The following is a 17569-nucleotide window of genomic DNA, read 5'->3' as shown; positions in this document are numbered from 1 at the left end:
TATATCAATACAAGCAATTCTAAAAGATACAAGCAAAACCAGTCAACATGACAGATGACAGCGCTTTGGTTGTCTAGAAAAAATAGTGGCTACGTTGTGAATTGTAATAATACAACAAACGGTTTATTTAAGCAGCAAAATCAATCGTTGGGCGACAATGCCAACAATTACTTTAAGCATCACAAAGAAGCGCACACATACCTGGGCATTATTTGTATTCACTTCCTCGATTTTATCAGTTTCCATTTTGATCATCTTCTCACTGTTTTACTACCGCCGCAGAAACTGTACACCAAAATTTTCAATTATATTCTTCGATGTGCACTTTCAACTCACTTTCACATAATTTTCGAACAACGAATTGGTAATTTTTGTTCTAGGATTTGATAATAAACTCATTCAGTACCCTTCCTCAACGAAGTGTACCAGAATGCAAAATGACACCGAGTGAAAAATGACATTGATGACACGCGATAAAAACCAGAAGTGCTGCCAACTTGTCGAAAATGATTACCCCCAGATTAGTCACAAGTCACGTCATATTGTAAATTTTTAATATTTATAAACATGGGAGTGACGTGAGGCAAATAATGTATTTATTTGTATATGATACAGCAAGAATCAACCTCAGATTGGGTTTAATTTACTTTAGCGGAATTACGTGATATGTAGGTAAGACCGTGTTTTATCTCGTTATATAATATTAGTTTTATTTTACCTAAGCTATAACCAAATGTTTAAAATACAGGTCGTGAAAGCGGATAGCTCGCTAACTCGACTATTTTCAACAGCCAATTTGGAAAATTTTACTGAAAATGGAAAGAAGATAATTGGAATTGCAGCTAATTATAAGTAAAATTCAGATTTATCGTCCCTCGGATGTGATATAACTTCATCCCTTGTATTATAGATCGCTGTTGAAAGTATTAAACAGAGGAAATCCAGATAACCCGCCCATTTTTTTGAAACCCAGTACTTCGTACATCAATGAAGGCAACAAGATCATAGTAGGTAAAGTGAAGATGTAATCTTTCACACTATTGGGATGTCTAGCACAACCAGAAAACATTTGTTTTCAAAACCATCTTAATAAAAAGTGGTTATCTAGAAAGGTGAATTATGTGGTTTTTATTTCAGATTCCAAAGGGGTTTTCTGTTAATCAAGAGATTGAACTTGGCGTTATTATTGGGAAGAAAGGTAAGAAGATAGCTGTAAGAGATGCCATGGATTTTGTAGGGGGTTACACAGTAGCCTTGGACATGACTGCTACAGATCAAATGGTGAGTTACAAATTTTGTTGATGTAGCTATGCCTATAATTTCATTGAACCTGTTAAATTTGTAAAAAAAAAAACATTTAAAACGTATAAAAATAGCTAAATTGAATTTGTGCTTAGCATAAACCACCAACTGTTTTAATTTGAACCACCATCTACTCAATTGCAATATTTTTATAGAAAAAAAATTAATTGGTATTTTAGGCCAAAATAAAAGCTGTCGGTGGTAGTTGGACTTTGGCGAAAGGGTTCGATACAGCCTGTCCAGTCAGCAAATTCATCCCCAAAGAAAAAATTCCCAATCCACACAATGTGAACATTTGGTGCACTGTCAATGGGAAAGAAGTGCAAAAGGGTAACACAAATGACTTGTTCTTTAAAATTCCAGAACTGGTATCATATCTTTCCAAATATTTCACATTGGAGCCAAACGATCTCATCATTACCGGTTCCCCGCCAGGCATGAGCCCCGTCACAAAGGGCGACGCTATTGAAGGAGGAATCAAAGATGTTGTGTCCATAAAATTCGAAGTTGACGAAGAAAAATAATGATAATTATGCAGTCTTTTATTGAAAAATAATTATAAAGGTATAATATTTAGCCTTGGGATTTGTTTTTGAGACTTGCCATTTCTTCTGTGTCGCCCTCAGCATAGTAAGAGTAAAATGTCAGCGAAGATACAACTAATCCTATTAAACTCCCTGCCACAACATCTGAAACATGCAAATGTGTCAATGTTTTAATGTAATAATAACCGCATAATTTTGTGTTGGAAATTTGGATTCTAGCAGATAGATTTGGGTAGATTTGATTGTCAAAAGGCAAGGCAGAAATTAAATAATCTGTTCAAAGATCAAAAGTGGGTCTAGTGGTGAATAATTGATAGTGTCGACCTTGTATCAATACAAAAATTATCCACCATGAGCAAGCCTTCCACTTCTAATAAAAAAATAATTGTTTTTAAAGCCATGATATACCAAAAAAATGCTTTTTGTTTTCAAAAGCAAAACTAAAAAAGATTTCTACCAATGCCCCGTCTTTGCCGATTTTTTACCGCAATTCTTTTTTGTTTAATGGCATTATTTTTGTTATACAGTAAAGCACTTTTTTTTTCAAATTTTAAGGAGAACATTTCTAAAGCCTGGCTAAGTGATATCTTTACTAGTTTTTACATCCCCTTTTTCCAAAATTTTAAATTTTTTTGGATGATTTTTTAACGTTCAGTTCCCATGATCCAAGTCGTAAGGACTGATTTGAATTAATTTAATATATTCCTCCTAAAATAGGGTCGTTCAAAATTAGCTGTCATTCATTTGCCAAATATCTTCTAGTCCACAATCTTTTTTAGCCATTTCGAGTAGTTTAGATAGAAATAAAATATGCTGAGGTACATCTATTTAAGATTTTTTTATCTCGCCAATCCATTTAAAATATTCAGACTCCAAGCCACTCATAAAGCTTTGAGGTCACGGGTAAGTGGTAAATAATTGGAAAAAAATGTTTGCCCCAAGCACAATTCCAGCACTTCTGTCTTGTTTTCCACAAATAGAAGATTAAGCTTTCTTATACCAAGGTTAATATAATAATCCACACGCACACACGAATTTTGGGATAGAAGGGGGAGGAGAGACCTCCAAGCCCCCCGGCGATGCCCTTGGCGCCCCTCTACTTAGGAACACATAGTGGTCACACATATTATTAGTTAACCATACAACGGTTCATACCAGAATAATGATGGTGATAATCAGACGTTCTACTCGCCGCAATTAAGATGGCCGCCAGCATCGGGGCGCAACACAAACTGAGCCTGCATCCTTTTAATCGATGACTTGTCTTCACTTTCAAGAATTGAAACAAGTGAAGCGATATGAAAAACATCATCGCAAACATGAAACTTGTATAACCACTTGGAAAGCTTTTCCGCCCTGGAATGTTTTTAAGCAGTTTTTTTGGGATTCTTACACAATCACGTATATCGCACTGTTTTTGATGTAATGTCAAATTAATTAGTGAGTAATGGTAAAATATGTGGAAAAAAATTCCCAATTTGTCAAGTCAATAATATACTTTATATTTTTCTTTAATTTTTTTTTTTATTGCGAGTGTACCATCATCACTAATCCGGAAAGCCATTAAATTATCCAAATTTTAATTGCCTGACTTAAACCTTTTTGATTATTCATCATTTTTATTCAATGTTGTTTCAGTCAAAATTTGGAATTTTATTTTGAAGGTTGGCTGGCGAAAACCTAGAATTTGCAAATGCAAATTTAGTAGGGACCCTGCTAATGTCCAAAACTGTTCAAAATAATATAAAATATTGAAAATATACCGTCCATAATTTCCTTGATTTCTCCTGTACATTCATTAATATCCGTTCCATAACCATCTGGAAAACATCTCATGAAGAAACTGGGTCTTGGCCTGCCCACCAGCAACTTTAGAACTGTTGTAAAAATGCCGTTAATTCCATAGATCAAAGTGAGAGCGTACACTCCTTTAATTATGTCTTCTTTCTTTTTGTTTATCCAATATTCAATCGAATACATCACAGCTACTAAGAGGAGTACTAATATGTGCAATGTAAACTTTGAAATGATTGAAGGGACCGAAGGGTATCTGTACATCCATAACTCCTCCTCCTCAATAAACCGAATGAAGGGCGTCTGTTTCTCTAACCAACTTAGGCAAATAAAAAAAAAATCAAAATTATAAAATTATTTTCATTTCTAAATAAAATATCACAATGAGCAAAATTATCAAACAAATTCCCATAATAACATTAAGTAAACACAGTTAAGACCAGGCCTTTTTTGTCACTTCTTTTTGGGGGGCGCATTAATCAATTAACAATTTTTTGCTTTTTCTATAATTTCCAAATTTCCTGCATGCCCCCGCAAAAAAGGTCTGGTTTACACTATGGTTTAATGACTATTGGCTGCTTAAAGTTAATGGTTTTTTGTACTGTTTGTTTTTCCGTCATTCTCCTTATATGTTACTGAAAATGAACCAATGCTCAATTTTCTTTGACTAAAGCAGTTATGGAAAATAAGGCAAAACTTACAGGAAAGTGATAATAAGACCAAGCCTTAAAACTGTTTCAGAGACATGATCTGAATATTCCATTTCCCAACAATCTGTTTGTCCATTTCTCAAGTTAAACTGGTCTCATTCATCAAAAATTTAGTTTTTTCATTAATGCTACGAAATTTGACATAAAGTGACACTTTCAAAACAGTCATAGACAATTTGATAAATCTGTGTACTATTGCATTATTATAAGTTAAAATTTAAAATAAATTTTTAGGTAAAAAAAATGTATATGGTAAATTAATAAATCAATTGTTAAAACTATTTTGTATAGGAAAAGATCGGATTTTTTACAGTTTTATCATATCCGTGATATTCTATTGAGTCGACAATATATTTTCTATGGCTCCTGCATTCCGTTCCACACTTCTGACTTTCACATTTTGGGCACTCAAACCAACAACCCGGACATTTCTGGTTAAGACAATCACACATATCCAATCCCGATTGCAAGTGTGTTCCTTGTTCATCATATACAGCACCGAATGGTCTTCGAACTGTAGTCTGTGGAGTGGTAAATTTTCTACTTATCTTCCTACGTTCTCTCTGACTTAAATCTGGATTGAAAGTTTCCATTGACTGTTCAAAGGATGATGATGTGTTCGCTATCGCCTTGGATGCATTTCTTGCAGCTTGGCGGCGAGTTGCATAGTTTGAGGTAGGTGCACTCGCTGTCTGAGTTGTAGACTTTCTTGCTGTTCGATTTTCTCTGGCATTCGTTTTAGGGTTGTACTCTTCCTCAGAGCTTTCAGAGTCACCCATTCTAATAAAATCAGCCAATTTTAATTTATTCTGGGTAATCCTGCTGATTACATTTTTAAAGGATAGGGTCATAGATAACAAAATTGTAAATTGGCGCTACCATAGTTCTTTAGACCCGAAGAATATGGGTATTTCTGAAGTAGCGTATTCAGTGGTGGAGGAAATTTTAACTGTGGTCACCGATGACATCCAGTCGCACAGCGTTGCCAAACTGTTTTTATTCCATTTAACCAATCAATTATATAAAATAGCAAAATTTGCCCGTTTCAAAAAAATTAAAAGCATGCACTAATAAAATTCACATCCTCTTAGTTTTTCGATTTTATTTTTGAAATTAACGCATAAACCGGTAAGAATGACATTAAATTTTCAAAGATCTTAGTCAGTTTTGGGGATAACCCGTACTCTAAAAGTCTATAAGCGCCAGGATCCTGTCTTAAAAGATGCCTTCCGGAGAAAACAAACTGTCTGCTATTCCTAAGTATCTTCTTAATCCATTCAAAATAAGGAATTGGGCAAAGAGTATAATATAGATGGGAAGGTCGCATATACTGTTACGAACGCCATCTAATATTTGTGTCCAAGTACTAAACTACTATAATGGCGGTTTAAAGTAATGCGTCACACTAAAAATACTACAGTAGCTTGTAACGGATAACAGCACTTTATAATTTAATAAAAAAATTTTTTAAACTATTTCAACATAATTTTTTTTTCACATTTTACCTTTCAAACTTTAAATTGAATTAAACTGTACGTCCCGCGCGTTTTCCGTTTTCATAACTGGGCAAAATCACTAGAAGCGTTGAAACTCGTGTACTCTTTTTAACATTGCCACTAATGGGAGTCTTTCCCCCTATCTTATACTTGGGGTGCTGCGAGATATTTACCAGGTATAGTCTGTTCATAGATATAAGAAAGTGACCAATTGCTTTTGAATGGGATTATCCAAGGGTGTTCATTAACATACAATGCAACAAGATTATTACCTAAAGTTTCGGAATTTAAATTCAGGTAAAATTGTGGTCCGTAATACAAAATAATTTTATACGTACCTGTGTTTAATATTCCTTGGTTTGGAATACTACTTAGTTTAAGTTTATTAGTAATCATTCTTATTTCGTGTGTAATACAGCGTGTGTTGAATCGTGTGCGAATTATGCAAAATATGTGCGAGTCTAGTGTATCTCAGGAGATGCGCTCGCCCAAATGTAGAAAATGCTATTCTATTGAGACTAAGGAAATTATGAACAATGTTTATTTGACTCTCATTGAACGTGGTGCCACACTGACGAAAATTCCAACACCAACTGTATGGAAAATTGTGAATAATCTCATTTCAACGAGGAGAAAAAGAAGCGATGCTGACATTTTCTCGAGCGTAGATGAAAGTGATCAAGACATAATACCCCGGAAAAGGATTGGGTTGACTCAACTGATAAGTGTAAAACAAACGCGCCATCAAAAAGAGGTAAAAGAATGTAAAGATGGTTGGATTCCAAATGGACTTTCTCGGTCAAGTCAAGTCAATTATGCGTTTCACAAAAAATGTTGGGCGAGACTGCTAGGATCATTTGCCCATTGCCGACTTCCGTCGAGGATTTTCGCTTTTGGTCAATTGACCACCACGTACAAAGAAGAAAAATAACCAATAATTTGCTCAGCTAGCAAAAAACGATTCTGACCGATACCAAAAAAAATCGGCTTCCCCCCGCTTCCACCGCGGACCATCCGGGCCTATCCGGCCTCCATACCGGCGTAAACGGAGAAAAACGACGGGGCCGACGACGATTATCACTTTAAGACGTACACTGAACACTCAGAACACTAAATCCACACCGTGGAAACCGATATCAAACTTTTTGGGGCGAATACATGGGATTCTGTCGGGAGTGAACGGAGGTTAAACCGCCGCGTGCAATGCTCCACCACAGAATCCGACTTTCTCGGTCTGCGAAAAATATTAAAGATTCTTCTCTGGATTGCCATGAAGACTCCACCGCTGATTTATTTTAAGTAATTTAAGTAGGTAATAAAAATAATTTGTAATTTTATTTTAGATTTAAACATAAATATATACATAAATAAATCAATATTGTTTAGTATCTTTCCTAACAAAACCCCAAATAATTAAATTACGGAACTGTTCGGCCATATTTCATTCTTACAGCTTGCCCGGGTCTTTCCTTAATTCGTATCAGTTAGTCACTTTCTTATATCTATGAACAGACTTTACCCTGCGTTCGTATTTAAAATTTTTGCTCAATTAAAAGGCTTGCAAGCTTTAAGTTATTTATTTTTAAATATAATCAACTTTTAAATACAATAACAAGAAAATAAAAAGCACCATCTCGTTCACATTCTGTTTTACATATACATATATAAGTAGCGGACAGTACGAAACGTAAATAAAAACACATTCACGTTTTTCTAAAACGTGGGAAAAGTATGTAAAAATGTACACAGTTAAAGAAAAAAAGTTTTAACGTGGTGATAAAATACTCGATGTATTCCATATGCTTACTGTTGGTAAGGAACTATATATGGCTTACCATATTTTAAGCATTAGGCATTTGGCACTAAATCAGAGTTTCGGAAACTACAGCGAAGGTAACGAAATAATTCGTAAAAAAAATCGGTAAAAAAGTAACGTCGATGCAAAAAAAAATAGTCTAAAATTAGGTAGATATTCTCTAAACTTTACCTTATAAAAATACACGTAGAATGAAAATAGGGTCAGGGGGTTGATTCGCTAGCTTCGCAGTCTTAATATACAAAATCGTGCATTTTACGGTAAAAAACACATTGTTTTATTTTTGATTGCGAAAAGGGTTACTTCAACGTGACATCTACAATAAGGGGGAGAAACGACCGACTGTAATCAATCGGTGAGTCACCACTAAAAGGGAATAGATAATTGACGGTCACAAGGTTTTTTTTCAAAATTTTTCCCTATTTTACATAGTTCTACTAAATTTGTAACAACTGGAGAATCAAATTAATTAAATAGTTTTTACACTGCCAATAAATTCACGAATCTCCTCATCGCGTTCTTGACAAAACACAGACTATTAATTAATGAAATATACCGTCAAACGTCACTTGACTGTTTTTGGAGCGACATCGAAAGATGGCGGGATGGAGGTGATTAAATTTAATAAAAAACGTTTAAAAAAGAGTCCGAACAGTTTAAACCGTTTTTGAGGGTCGTGGGCAAGCCCCTATAGAGAAAATGCAGACAAATTTATTTCTGCCAAAACAGTGTAGTCACATATGGCAGTTTGAATGAGAATTTTCCAGAAGAAAATTGTTTTAAGGAAAATTTTCCAGAAGAAAATTGTTTTTTTATTATTTTATGAGGATAATTATAACTGTTCATTTCCTAGTGAAAACCAGTGCCGTTAAGTCTACTTCTAAAACCTTAACTGTAGATTGCAGTTGGACATAGAGCTTAAAGATTGCGTTACACAGTTAATGCCGGACGTGGCAATTGGAACATTCATTCCACACACAAACGGATTATACATATGGACCTTGGAGCCAAACAGTGTAAAGTTCAATTTTTTACGATTTTCGGTTTGTGAGTGAATTTTAAGTCAAATATTCAATTATATTCTGCTAAAAATACCATCTACCCCATTTCTTGTATGGAACAGTTTTTAGTATTGTGAATACTGATTGGTGAAGTATTAAGTTATTATGTACAAATGTAAAGGTTAAGTTGTGTGACTTAATACTCATTAACATTTACGTAGCTTCCTTAGAAATTCATTACTGAAAGAACTTTAATATTTCGCGAATATTTTCAAAAACACACCCCACACATAGTCTTTTTTCCGAGCGCTAGTTCTTTTTCGTATATCAGATCAAAATTAATTAAAAAGAAAAAGAAGTAAAAAAAAACACGTTTTTGATTTCCTGCGTTATCTTTCGAGTACCAAACAGAATTAAGGTACAAAATGCCGCATTAAGTCGTGATTTATTAAGTTCATTTTAAGGGCTAATCAGTATCAAATCAAATCAATACAATTTAATACAAAAGTTTCTTGTATTGATTTCAACTTCTTAAGTATATTACTGGTGTGTATACAGGGAGTATAGTTCTTTCAGTTCAGTTATTTTAAATATTGATACGGCATTCAGAGAATGCGTATCAAGACGAAAACTGTTACGACAAAAATATTTTTAATACCTCTCAATTCTCATGCATACTCAATTATAGTACTGTTTATGTTAACGTTTGCTACGAAATCAAATTTTGAAGTGATGAGCCACATTTCGCGTTTTGTAGACTTACCGTATTTTTTTTAATGGCACCCCTGTATACTTACTTTTAAATTAAGCATTGAAACACAACTTCAATTACATATAATAGTATGGGTCTACGGTAACCGTTTCGGAATTATTGACCATCATCATTATTTTCAGGTTATCAATTGCTAATAATTATATTAAAATTATTTTATTTATTATTTGACTAGCGGTAAGAATAATAATAAACAAATTCTAAAAGTATAAAATATTAGTTTTGTTTCGGATTTTTTGCAATAAAATAAAGTAAATTAGTTATTCGATCGGTATGATGAATGTGAATATGAAAGGGAGTAAATTTACAAATGTGAAATGTGGCAACACTGTAAAACGTTGCCCACTTAAAAATTTGCTGCAGCACGAACTTTAATTTTCGGAATTTGAAAAATACTTGAAATAAGAAAGTTTATACCAGTCCACAAAAAACTAAAAAACCTGTACACTTAAAAACCATATATTAAGCTCCATGGTCCAGATATTTAAAGAACGCAATATTGTCATCCCTCATTCTTTTTAAACCACAAGTCCGTACAACTCGAACGTTATATAAAACGTATCCATCAATTGGCGTGACAGAATATTGGTACCGCTTAAACTTTACCTTTACATTAAAAGTACTTTAAAGTTTTATATAATATTTGTCGTAAATCAAAATCAAGCTTCTATTTTGCTGGTGGAGGTTTACACAACACGACCTAAAGCTGGCCCACCACGAAGACTAATGGGGGCTATACACATGCAGGCAAGTCCGCGAGCAAGTGCGAAACGAATTGCGGCCACACACTATTCAGGTAAACCTCGAGGTTCACCAGTTGGTGGGGCGTGCTGCTGTGCGAAAAATGAAGTTGGCCTTCGCACTTGCTCTAAAAATCAGACACAATCTGATTCGCTTCGAGCCGCGCTTGGAACTGAACGCGCCTTGAGTTTTAATCCATACAAATTCGCACTTACTCGTGTGTCTCGACCTGTACAGGCAAGTCTTAACACTTGCCTGCATGTGTATAGGCCGCTTAACGCTCATCATTCTGAAGTTATCATCTTACAAAGTCTGCGAGATCGCCATACTACATCTGTAGGAATCAAAAATCGATTTGGAGAAGCCAATTTGGCTAATCATAGACCTGCAACATACCCGGAGCTTCTTAGATATTATTCGGTTGCACGGATTTAGTTTTGCAAGAATCGTGAACCAGCAAGAGATTGGAAAAAGGTTTTGTTTTCTGACGAATCAAAGTTGAATAACGTGGTTCAGATGGTAAAAGGCTTGATTATAAATACATTTGTCCAACGGTTAAGTATGGTATGGTCGCTTGACAAATATTTAATTAGGTTATGAAGACATGACAACAACCCAAAATACCCGGCTAAGGTTGTCCAGCGGCGGTTGTATTGGTGTTGTATTGTATAGAAAGAAATTTGAAGAGGAAATCAAGCCGAATCATTACAAATTAAAAACGTTTGGTCCTCCATTCGTGAAAAAAAAAAACCAAATAAAGTATAGTGGACCAAATATTAAATATAAGGATTCATACCTATTTTTAGCAGAAAAAATACAAAGATGCTTCGATTTTGTCGAGGTAATAAAAAGATTTATTAAATTTACTTTTGCTTTAAAAACCATCACCAGCTTTATTTTACCAATCACGAACTTAAGGTATTCTAAAAGAATTATTTGTTATGAAATTTTCTGAAAGTAACATTAATTTTGTCTAATATTGTAAGTCCAGAGGCAAACCCAATTATAGGTGAAGAATACGAAGTCATGGTCTTGCTCCTTTAACTTTAAAAGAATTGCAAAAAGCCCTATTAGAGAGAAGTCAAATCACTATTTGATTGATTTGAGAACAATTCAGACCGTTATACGCTTCAATACTGAAAACTTTCTTGACCTAATTATACAACATATTTTGTCCATAAAAACCTAGTTTTATAAAATGTGGCAATATACGTTAGGACAAACATTCCTTTTTACTTTAAAATAAAATATATATATATCTAGTCACAACCGTTTGGGGGAACAATTAAATATAGCCAATATAGTATTTTTAGTAGCAAAAAGATATTTATTAAAAAATAATAAAATGGTCAAAGTTGGCCAAAACTTTATATAAGTAGACTAAGCTTTCCTAACAATGAAACTAATTTATCATCTTGCCCCGCTCTAAAAAATGCCATTTAATGTATAGGTTATACGATATTTTATAACTTTTTCGTTTTTTATCTGATTTCCCTGATCACTTTATCAGTTTGTAGATCCATTTATTGTTTTTCCTGAATTTTTTTATAAAGCAAAATTTTTTGATTAGGCTATATTATACGGTGGTAAACCAAACTGTTGCTTTCTCTTGTAACTTCAAAAAACTCCGTGGGAAAGTTAAGGTATATAATTTTAGTTACATACTATTCGTTGTGATCTTTGATTTATTTTAAACATTTCGTTTTTTGAATCATTCCATTATCTAATTCCTGCTGAGAGCTGAAACATTTTTATTGAGACGTTGTCTTTTTAGAAAATCCACATTAAACACTTGTGTTTTTATAGTTTTCATTTGCAGAAATAACTGTTAAATTCATTGGGTCAGTTGTTCTAGATGGATTTTTTTTTTACCCATTTTAGATTCTATTTTAACACAGTTGCTGACTCAAAAGAGACTTAAAAGAATTATTTATACCCGGTGACACAAGAATATGGGAACACTATAACTTTTAAACGGCTTGAGAGAGCGATTTGAAATTTGGAAGGGTTAATATAGGCTGAATGTCCACTTTTTTGACAATATGTAGTTAATGGTAGCACTTCCGTTTTGAGCGAAATCGACAGTAAGTAACTTTCGAACTTTAAATGGCACAACCTACATTTTTTGTATTTTTGAATTCAGATATTCCATGTAGGATAGGACGTTTTTTCTCATTTTTTTTGTTTTTTAAAATTTATTTGTTTAATTTTTGAAAATTGTGTCTAGCAGGTATCATAAATACTATTTACCGGGTCACCTGATCATGGGAAAATTTTTCAGGAACACAGCCTGTCAACAGAAAAGTACGTGGAGGTAACTTACAAGTTGTAAATAAAGCCAAAAGTGGTCAATTACAATAAATATATAGGAGGTGTCAACCGCGCAGACTCCTATTCAGGATCATACTGTTTTCTGAGGAAGTCTTTGAAATGGTGGCGAAAGAAAAGTACATCGAACTGTCTAACCAATAACATTTAAAGTTTGTTCGGGAACTGGTTGACGAGAAGACAAAAAACTTTCGGCAGGGGCCAAAATTACATATTTTACGCCAACATGATGGAAAGAAAAAAGACTGTGCGGTATGTTCTAACCGTAAAGTACAAGGCGGCAGGCGGGAAACTAGGTATATTTGTGCACTTGCACCCGAAAGCCTGGACTACACATTGGTAATTGCTTCAAATGGTACCACACACTACAACATTATAGGATGTAATTTTTTTATATTGTATATAAATTTATTTTATGATAATGGTAGTAATGGTAGGGATTATGATAATGTTAGGTTTTATTTATGTTCCTCTATCCTCAAGATTTATTATTTTTATAAGCAATTACTTTTTATTTAGTGTTTTTCAAGTTATTTTTCATGTTATAATAAAAAATAAAAAAATCCGAGTAGACAGATAAGTAGATAAAACAGTAGTCCGGGTACAATGTACTCGCGAAAGGACATACGAGTGCAAATATTAATAATTATGGCGTATCAACATTACCATGTAAAATTTGGTTATAATTTGGTGCCATTGTGCCAAGATATTGAAATATTAGGTAATACATCAATTTTAAGTATGAGCCATATGGGATTTAGTATCCGGGGAGAAGTAATTCAAAAATTGTGGAGGGTTAGAGGATCGTCAATAATATTTTCTTTCAAGCAGGTAGAGTCATTAAACTTTGACGATGACCTTAAATGTAGTGCGGAAATTTTATATTTAAAGATATTCCCCATCTTGGTTTTGCAAAAATATTGAAATTCTGGTAATAATTGTGAAATTTTATGCTATTTCTTTTTAAAAGAATCAAAACTAAAAAATTCCACGACAGTTCCACTCTGTAAGCATTTCAAAACATCTTAGTTTTTTTTCTAAAAAGTACTGAATTTTTAAGTCACGCCATAGATGGTTTGTAATAACTAAATAAACTTATTTTATTAGAATTTGAAATTGCTTCCACAAATAAACTCGTTCCACTGTGCGTCGTATGGAAGCGACGAGAAACTGCGACTTCTCGACGCGAACGGTACTGCCCTAGAGGGACGACCTGGTTTTCTCCTCGCACTAGCAAAATAGAAGCCGCCGCGAGCTAGCCCAAAAAAAACCTTTAAAAAACGCCTTATTGCTTTTTCGTCGCAACGTCGCGTAGATTAATAGTAATGAACGGACCGCGACGCACCCTGCGCTATAACATGCATAAAATATTCACATTTAACATAGTCATTTTTAAACATTGAAACTCGAACGTAATCTGGACCTACCGTTCTCTTTCTCTCTCTCTCGATTTAAACTTAAGTACGCTGGGTGCGGTCCCGCGCGAACGGGACCGTGACGTTTTGTTACGATTTGCGCGGCAAAAGGGAAACCTCCTCGCCGCGGCCATCGACCGTCTCGTCGTCGACGGGGCTGCTCTTCACCGAGCCGTTGATGTCCCCGCCCCTAGCGCTCAAACGGTTGGGGCTCGCGTTGCTCAAGCGAGCCGGCGTCTTCGGACTCTGCACCTGGTTCTCCGTCAATTCTTGGCGCGAATTCTGCAACGCGGTCAGGTTCTTCGAGGATTTCCTCCTGGGCGTCACGCCGCCCGAACTGACGTCGTCATCGTCGTTAAGCAACTGAAACAGGTACGTCAGGTTGCGTCCGTTGCGTCGTGCACGAGCAATAAACTTTCTTCGCTTAGGCACGAGTTCAACACCTATGGAGAGGAAAGGTATGACGGGATGAGAAGGGCAGAGGTGGATCTCGCTGTAACCAACTTAAAATGCTGATATTTATATCCTCATTAGTTATGTTGATGAGAAAAAATAGACTCTTTAATTCCTACGATTGGAGCCTTCCATGCTGATTCCGTTGAAACATCCATAGTCTCAGTCGACTGGGTTTAGAAGATTAGGAAACTCCAAATTTACCTCCTAACCAGCTGCGGAGTTCTAGTGAGGGCACCTTAAAGACAGGGCTCTTCTAGAGGCGGCAGTGAAGATGATAGAATAGAATAGGAAACCAGGGACGCAGCTTTGTGTCAAATTTGAATAGATTACAATAGTTAATAGTTTTTTTATTTTTTTCCATTCAGGGAAACGTACTGTACATTGTGTACTTGTGCACTCAAAACTACAATGGTTCAATATTGTTTAAATTCAGAGAAAAATTTTCCATTTTAATTTTTCGCACTTCCCCAGGCTACTGTGATACAATTTATGAATCTTCTGGATTCTTCCGGTGTCGGTTGTTGATGAATCGAACTTGCTGACGGTTCGCCAATCATCCTTTTGGCTTGTTCAGTTTCAGTTATAGTTTGACGAGGCCAACATAGGACGATTTCCGAAACGTCAGCAAGTTCGATTCATCAACAACCGACACAAGAGTAATCCAAAAGATTTGTATATGGTTAAAATTTTTCAATTTGCTGAAAATATGAAAAGATTTGAATAATTTTTTATATAGAACCTTATTGCAATAAAGACTGTTTAAAATGAAAACTAATGAATTAAAAAAAATATATTGCAATGGCAAGCAATAATATGGCAATTTACTTTTTGAATAGTGATGGTGGTGTATGTGATGTGAGCAAATAAAAACAAACTAATAATAATAATATAATCATAGATTGCGAAATACCCGGTATAAGCAAGTGACTTTCTTCGCTTAGGCACGAGTTCAACACCTACAGTGGGGTGGGGGGAAGGTACGTAGGGATAAGAAGGACGATGGTGGGTCGTCGGGTTTCGCTCTTTGGTGGAAGGCATTGGTGCTCCGTGATTCACTCGAAAACGGCAGGAGATAATGCGCTTTTGATTTTTTCTATATTTCAAGAGAAATAAATAATTCGCAGGTCGATTCTTTTGAAACACAAAAAAGTGTATGGTGTTTATTTTTTAGCAACATTCCGATAAAATTTATTCAAAATTCAAAAACGAGAGACAAATGGCAAAATTAGTCGTTATTATCATGTCTATGGGCACCACAAAAAAGATCCTGATTAAATTTTAACACGAACATTGCTAATAGCATAAACACCATTAGTATACCATTAGTTTAAACAATCAAATTACAAAATAAAGTGACTCACCACTCAATCGAAAATTCATTAAATACATTAAAAAGTTCTTCAGAAATTATTCAACAAGTAAGGTCAAGTTGCGGTTTTCTTTTCAGTTTGCTACTTTTTTGTGAAACTAAAAACATTTCCATAGCCTTTTTAGTTTTTAAGATTTTCAAAATGTTCCATTTTGGGGTACCTCCGTTATGGTTAAACCTATCCAAAAGGTAAAATAACATTTTTTTACATTTTTTCCGTCGAATGCAGTGCTGTAATTTTTGTTTTATATTTACTATTTTTCAGTGATAAACCAAACTTATGTATGTAACGTTCAAACTGAAGAACATTTTCTCTCCTGAAAAATAGGACATATTTGTGATTCTTTGACCTGCATTAAATAGAATCATCGGTCTCGTTTCCATCATAAGTTCTGCAATTTAAAAAAACTCAATTGAGAAGTTTCGAAATAGTATAGACCATCCGATAGGTCTGTTAGCAAAAGCTTTTAAAGAGTTTAGAGTTGTGACTTGGGGCACCATCATATTCGGCTAATGGAATATTTTCGAGCGAGCAGATCTCGAATAACACCTTCTAGGGACCGGCGTGCTAAAAGACCTCCTTCAAAAATTCTATAAACCACACGCCTGTCCAACGTAAAACATGACGTCAAAACTCCAAAACGTTACAACTAAAAATGTCCGCCGAATACATACGGTTATTAAAAAGCTCTTTTGCTTTTATAAAAAGCATTCTTGGTTAGTACTGTGCAACTTTTAATTATTTATTATTGTTATTGTTATTATTATTAAGTTATTGAATTTGAAAGGCAAATTCTAGACTCTATAAACATACAGGGTGTTCTATAAAAAACTCTACAATAACGTTACTTCTTGTTTTCAATAAATTTAAGGATAAAGAAAGTACAAACAATGCGAATGAATAATGCAGCATTCTGTAAAATACCTTGCATCTTACAAAATTAAAAAGGCTATGAAAGTGTTGCTATCTCAGTATAGCACCTTTAGTTTCATGATAAAGTAACACACTGTAGTAAGAAACCGCAATCTATTTATAAAAATAACGAAGATATTCCGAAACAAAACGGGACACCCTGTTTAAGGTGTACAGGGTAGGTAGAATATTATTATTAATATTATGATTACATTTTTTACGAAATTCAGATAGTCGCAGTGTGGCTACTCTCTTATAATTCCTTTTTCGAAATCTGAAAACCTGAAGTTTCCTAGAGAATATAATTCGTAACTTGGCAATAATTTATCCTGTATCTCTCGCCGTTTTACTAGATCCCAAAATGCTGCGGGTCCGAAACACCCGAGCAACAAACAAACGAGAAGCACCATCAATAACAAAAGAATACCTTGTCGATCTCCGCGTCCAATTGCTCCTTGGTGTGGTTGTGGTCCCTCTTAGACCTTTCCATGAGTGTTGCCCGTTTGGCAGCCAGATACAAACTGCGCTTGATTTTGAGGTACAGGACCTCCGTGGAAGCTCTGACAGTATAGTCCGGTATGAAGGTGTGACGGAGCATCGAATCTATATTCAACGATTCCAAACTGCCCATCCCAGAAGGTGCGGCGGGCGATTCTATATAATGGATTTAACAAAAAAAATAAGGTTACAGTAAAGAAAAGAAAATTTAATAGAACTTGCAGCTTTGTATATTATTTTCTTCGTTTGTTATAATTTCAGAACAATCTGTATACAGAATAACTGTATAATAATGTCTACATAAAATATCTCTTGAGAATTACTACACATTTAGAAGTCTCCACCACATTGTATTGGTGGTGGGGAGGGGGCAACTTTCAATTATTAAACAGAAATCCAATTTTTTATTACAG

General features: G+C 34.7%; 5 protein-coding genes across 7 annotated transcripts in view; 1 reads left to right on the top strand and 4 right to left on the bottom strand.

Moving 5' to 3' along the window:
• The window catches only part of LOC132702099 (beta-TrCP), a 44997-nt gene extending 44329 nt beyond the window's left edge, over positions 1-668 (bottom strand). For both annotated transcript variants that reach the window (XM_060670522.1, XM_060670523.1), the window contains exon 1: positions 202-668. In XM_060670522.1, the coding sequence (XP_060526505.1) occupies positions 202-255 (54 nt within the window). In that variant the 5' untranslated portion in view covers positions 256-668. The remainder of the gene's footprint in view (positions 1-201) is intronic.
• A 65-nt stretch (positions 669-733) lies between these two features.
• LOC132702379 (acylpyruvase FAHD1, mitochondrial) lies at positions 734-12160 on the top strand. The gene is made up of 5 exons (XM_060670965.1): positions 734-852; positions 911-1007; positions 1138-1281; positions 1482-1866; positions 12059-12160. The coding sequence occupies exons 1-4, from the start codon at positions 734-736 to the stop codon at positions 1824-1826; spliced, it is 705 nt and encodes a 234-aa protein (XP_060526948.1). The 3' UTR covers positions 1827-1866; positions 12059-12160.
• LOC132702100 (phospholipid phosphatase 5) lies at positions 1856-4480 on the bottom strand. 2 transcript variants are annotated; one of them, XM_060670525.1, is made up of 4 exons: positions 4343-4480; positions 3611-3960; positions 3003-3203; positions 1856-1991 (listed from the first exon to the last, which is right to left on the bottom strand). In XM_060670525.1, the coding sequence occupies exons 1-4, from the start codon at positions 4402-4404 to the stop codon at positions 1876-1878; spliced, it is 729 nt and encodes a 242-aa protein (XP_060526508.1). In that variant the 5' UTR covers positions 4405-4480; the 3' UTR covers positions 1856-1875. The 2 variants fall into 2 exon arrangements, with proteins under 2 accessions (XP_060526508.1, XP_060526510.1); XM_060670527.1 differs by lacking the exon at positions 3003-3203 and having other exon boundaries at positions 1864-1991.
• LOC132702101 (ARL14 effector protein) lies at positions 3984-5556 on the bottom strand. The gene has a single exon (XM_060670528.1). The coding sequence runs from the start codon at positions 5200-5202 to the stop codon at positions 4630-4632; it is 573 nt and encodes a 190-aa protein (XP_060526511.1). The 5' UTR covers positions 5203-5556; the 3' UTR covers positions 3984-4629.
• Positions 7410-17569, bottom strand: part of LOC132702098 (unextended protein) — a 60589-nt gene continuing 50429 nt past the window's right edge. Inside the window, exons 9-10 of the mRNA XM_060670521.1 lie at positions 17086-17312; positions 7410-14283 (exon numbers count right to left, since the gene is read on the bottom strand). Of these exons, the coding sequence (XP_060526504.1) occupies positions 14011-14283; positions 17086-17312 (500 nt within the window). The 3' untranslated portion in view covers positions 7410-14010. The remainder of the gene's footprint in view (positions 14284-17085; positions 17313-17569) is intronic.

This window comes from Cylas formicarius, unplaced genomic scaffold, assembly GCF_029955315.1.
Source record: "Cylas formicarius isolate icCylForm1 unplaced genomic scaffold, icCylForm1.1 PGA_scaffold_5__7_contigs__length_24384050, whole genome shotgun sequence".
NCBI lineage: Eukaryota > Metazoa > Arthropoda > Insecta > Coleoptera > Brentidae > Cylas > Cylas formicarius.
The sequence above is the reverse complement of the archived record's forward strand: the minus strand, read 5'-3'. Positions and strand labels throughout refer to the sequence as shown.

Excerpts from the sequence above, each read along its gene's own strand:
- LOC132702100 (XM_060670525.1), bottom strand. The coding sequence starts at position 4,404 with ATGGAATATTCAGATCATGTCTCTGAAACAGTTTTAAGGCTTGGTCTT. Across the intron at positions 3,961-4,342 it reads GGTCTTATTATCACTTTCCT|TTGGTTAGAGAAACAGACGC; the intron begins GTAAGTTTTGCC and ends TATTTGCCTAAG. Across the intron at positions 1,992-3,002 it reads TTATCACCATCATTATTCTG|ATGTTGTGGCAGGGAGTTTA; the intron begins GTATGAACCGTT and ends TGCATGTTTCAG.
- LOC132702101 (XM_060670528.1), bottom strand. The coding sequence starts at position 5,202 with ATGACCCTATCCTTTAAAAATGTAATCAGCAGGATTACCCAGAATAAA.
- LOC132702379 (XM_060670965.1), top strand. The coding sequence starts at position 734 with ATGTTTAAAATACAGGTCGTGAAAGCGGATAGCTCGCTAACTCGACTA. Across the intron at positions 1,008-1,137 it reads ATGAAGGCAACAAGATCATA|ATTCCAAAGGGGTTTTCTGT; the intron begins GTAGGTAAAGTG and ends TTTTTATTTCAG. Across the intron at positions 1,282-1,481 it reads TGACTGCTACAGATCAAATG|GCCAAAATAAAAGCTGTCGG; the intron begins GTGAGTTACAAA and ends TTGGTATTTTAG.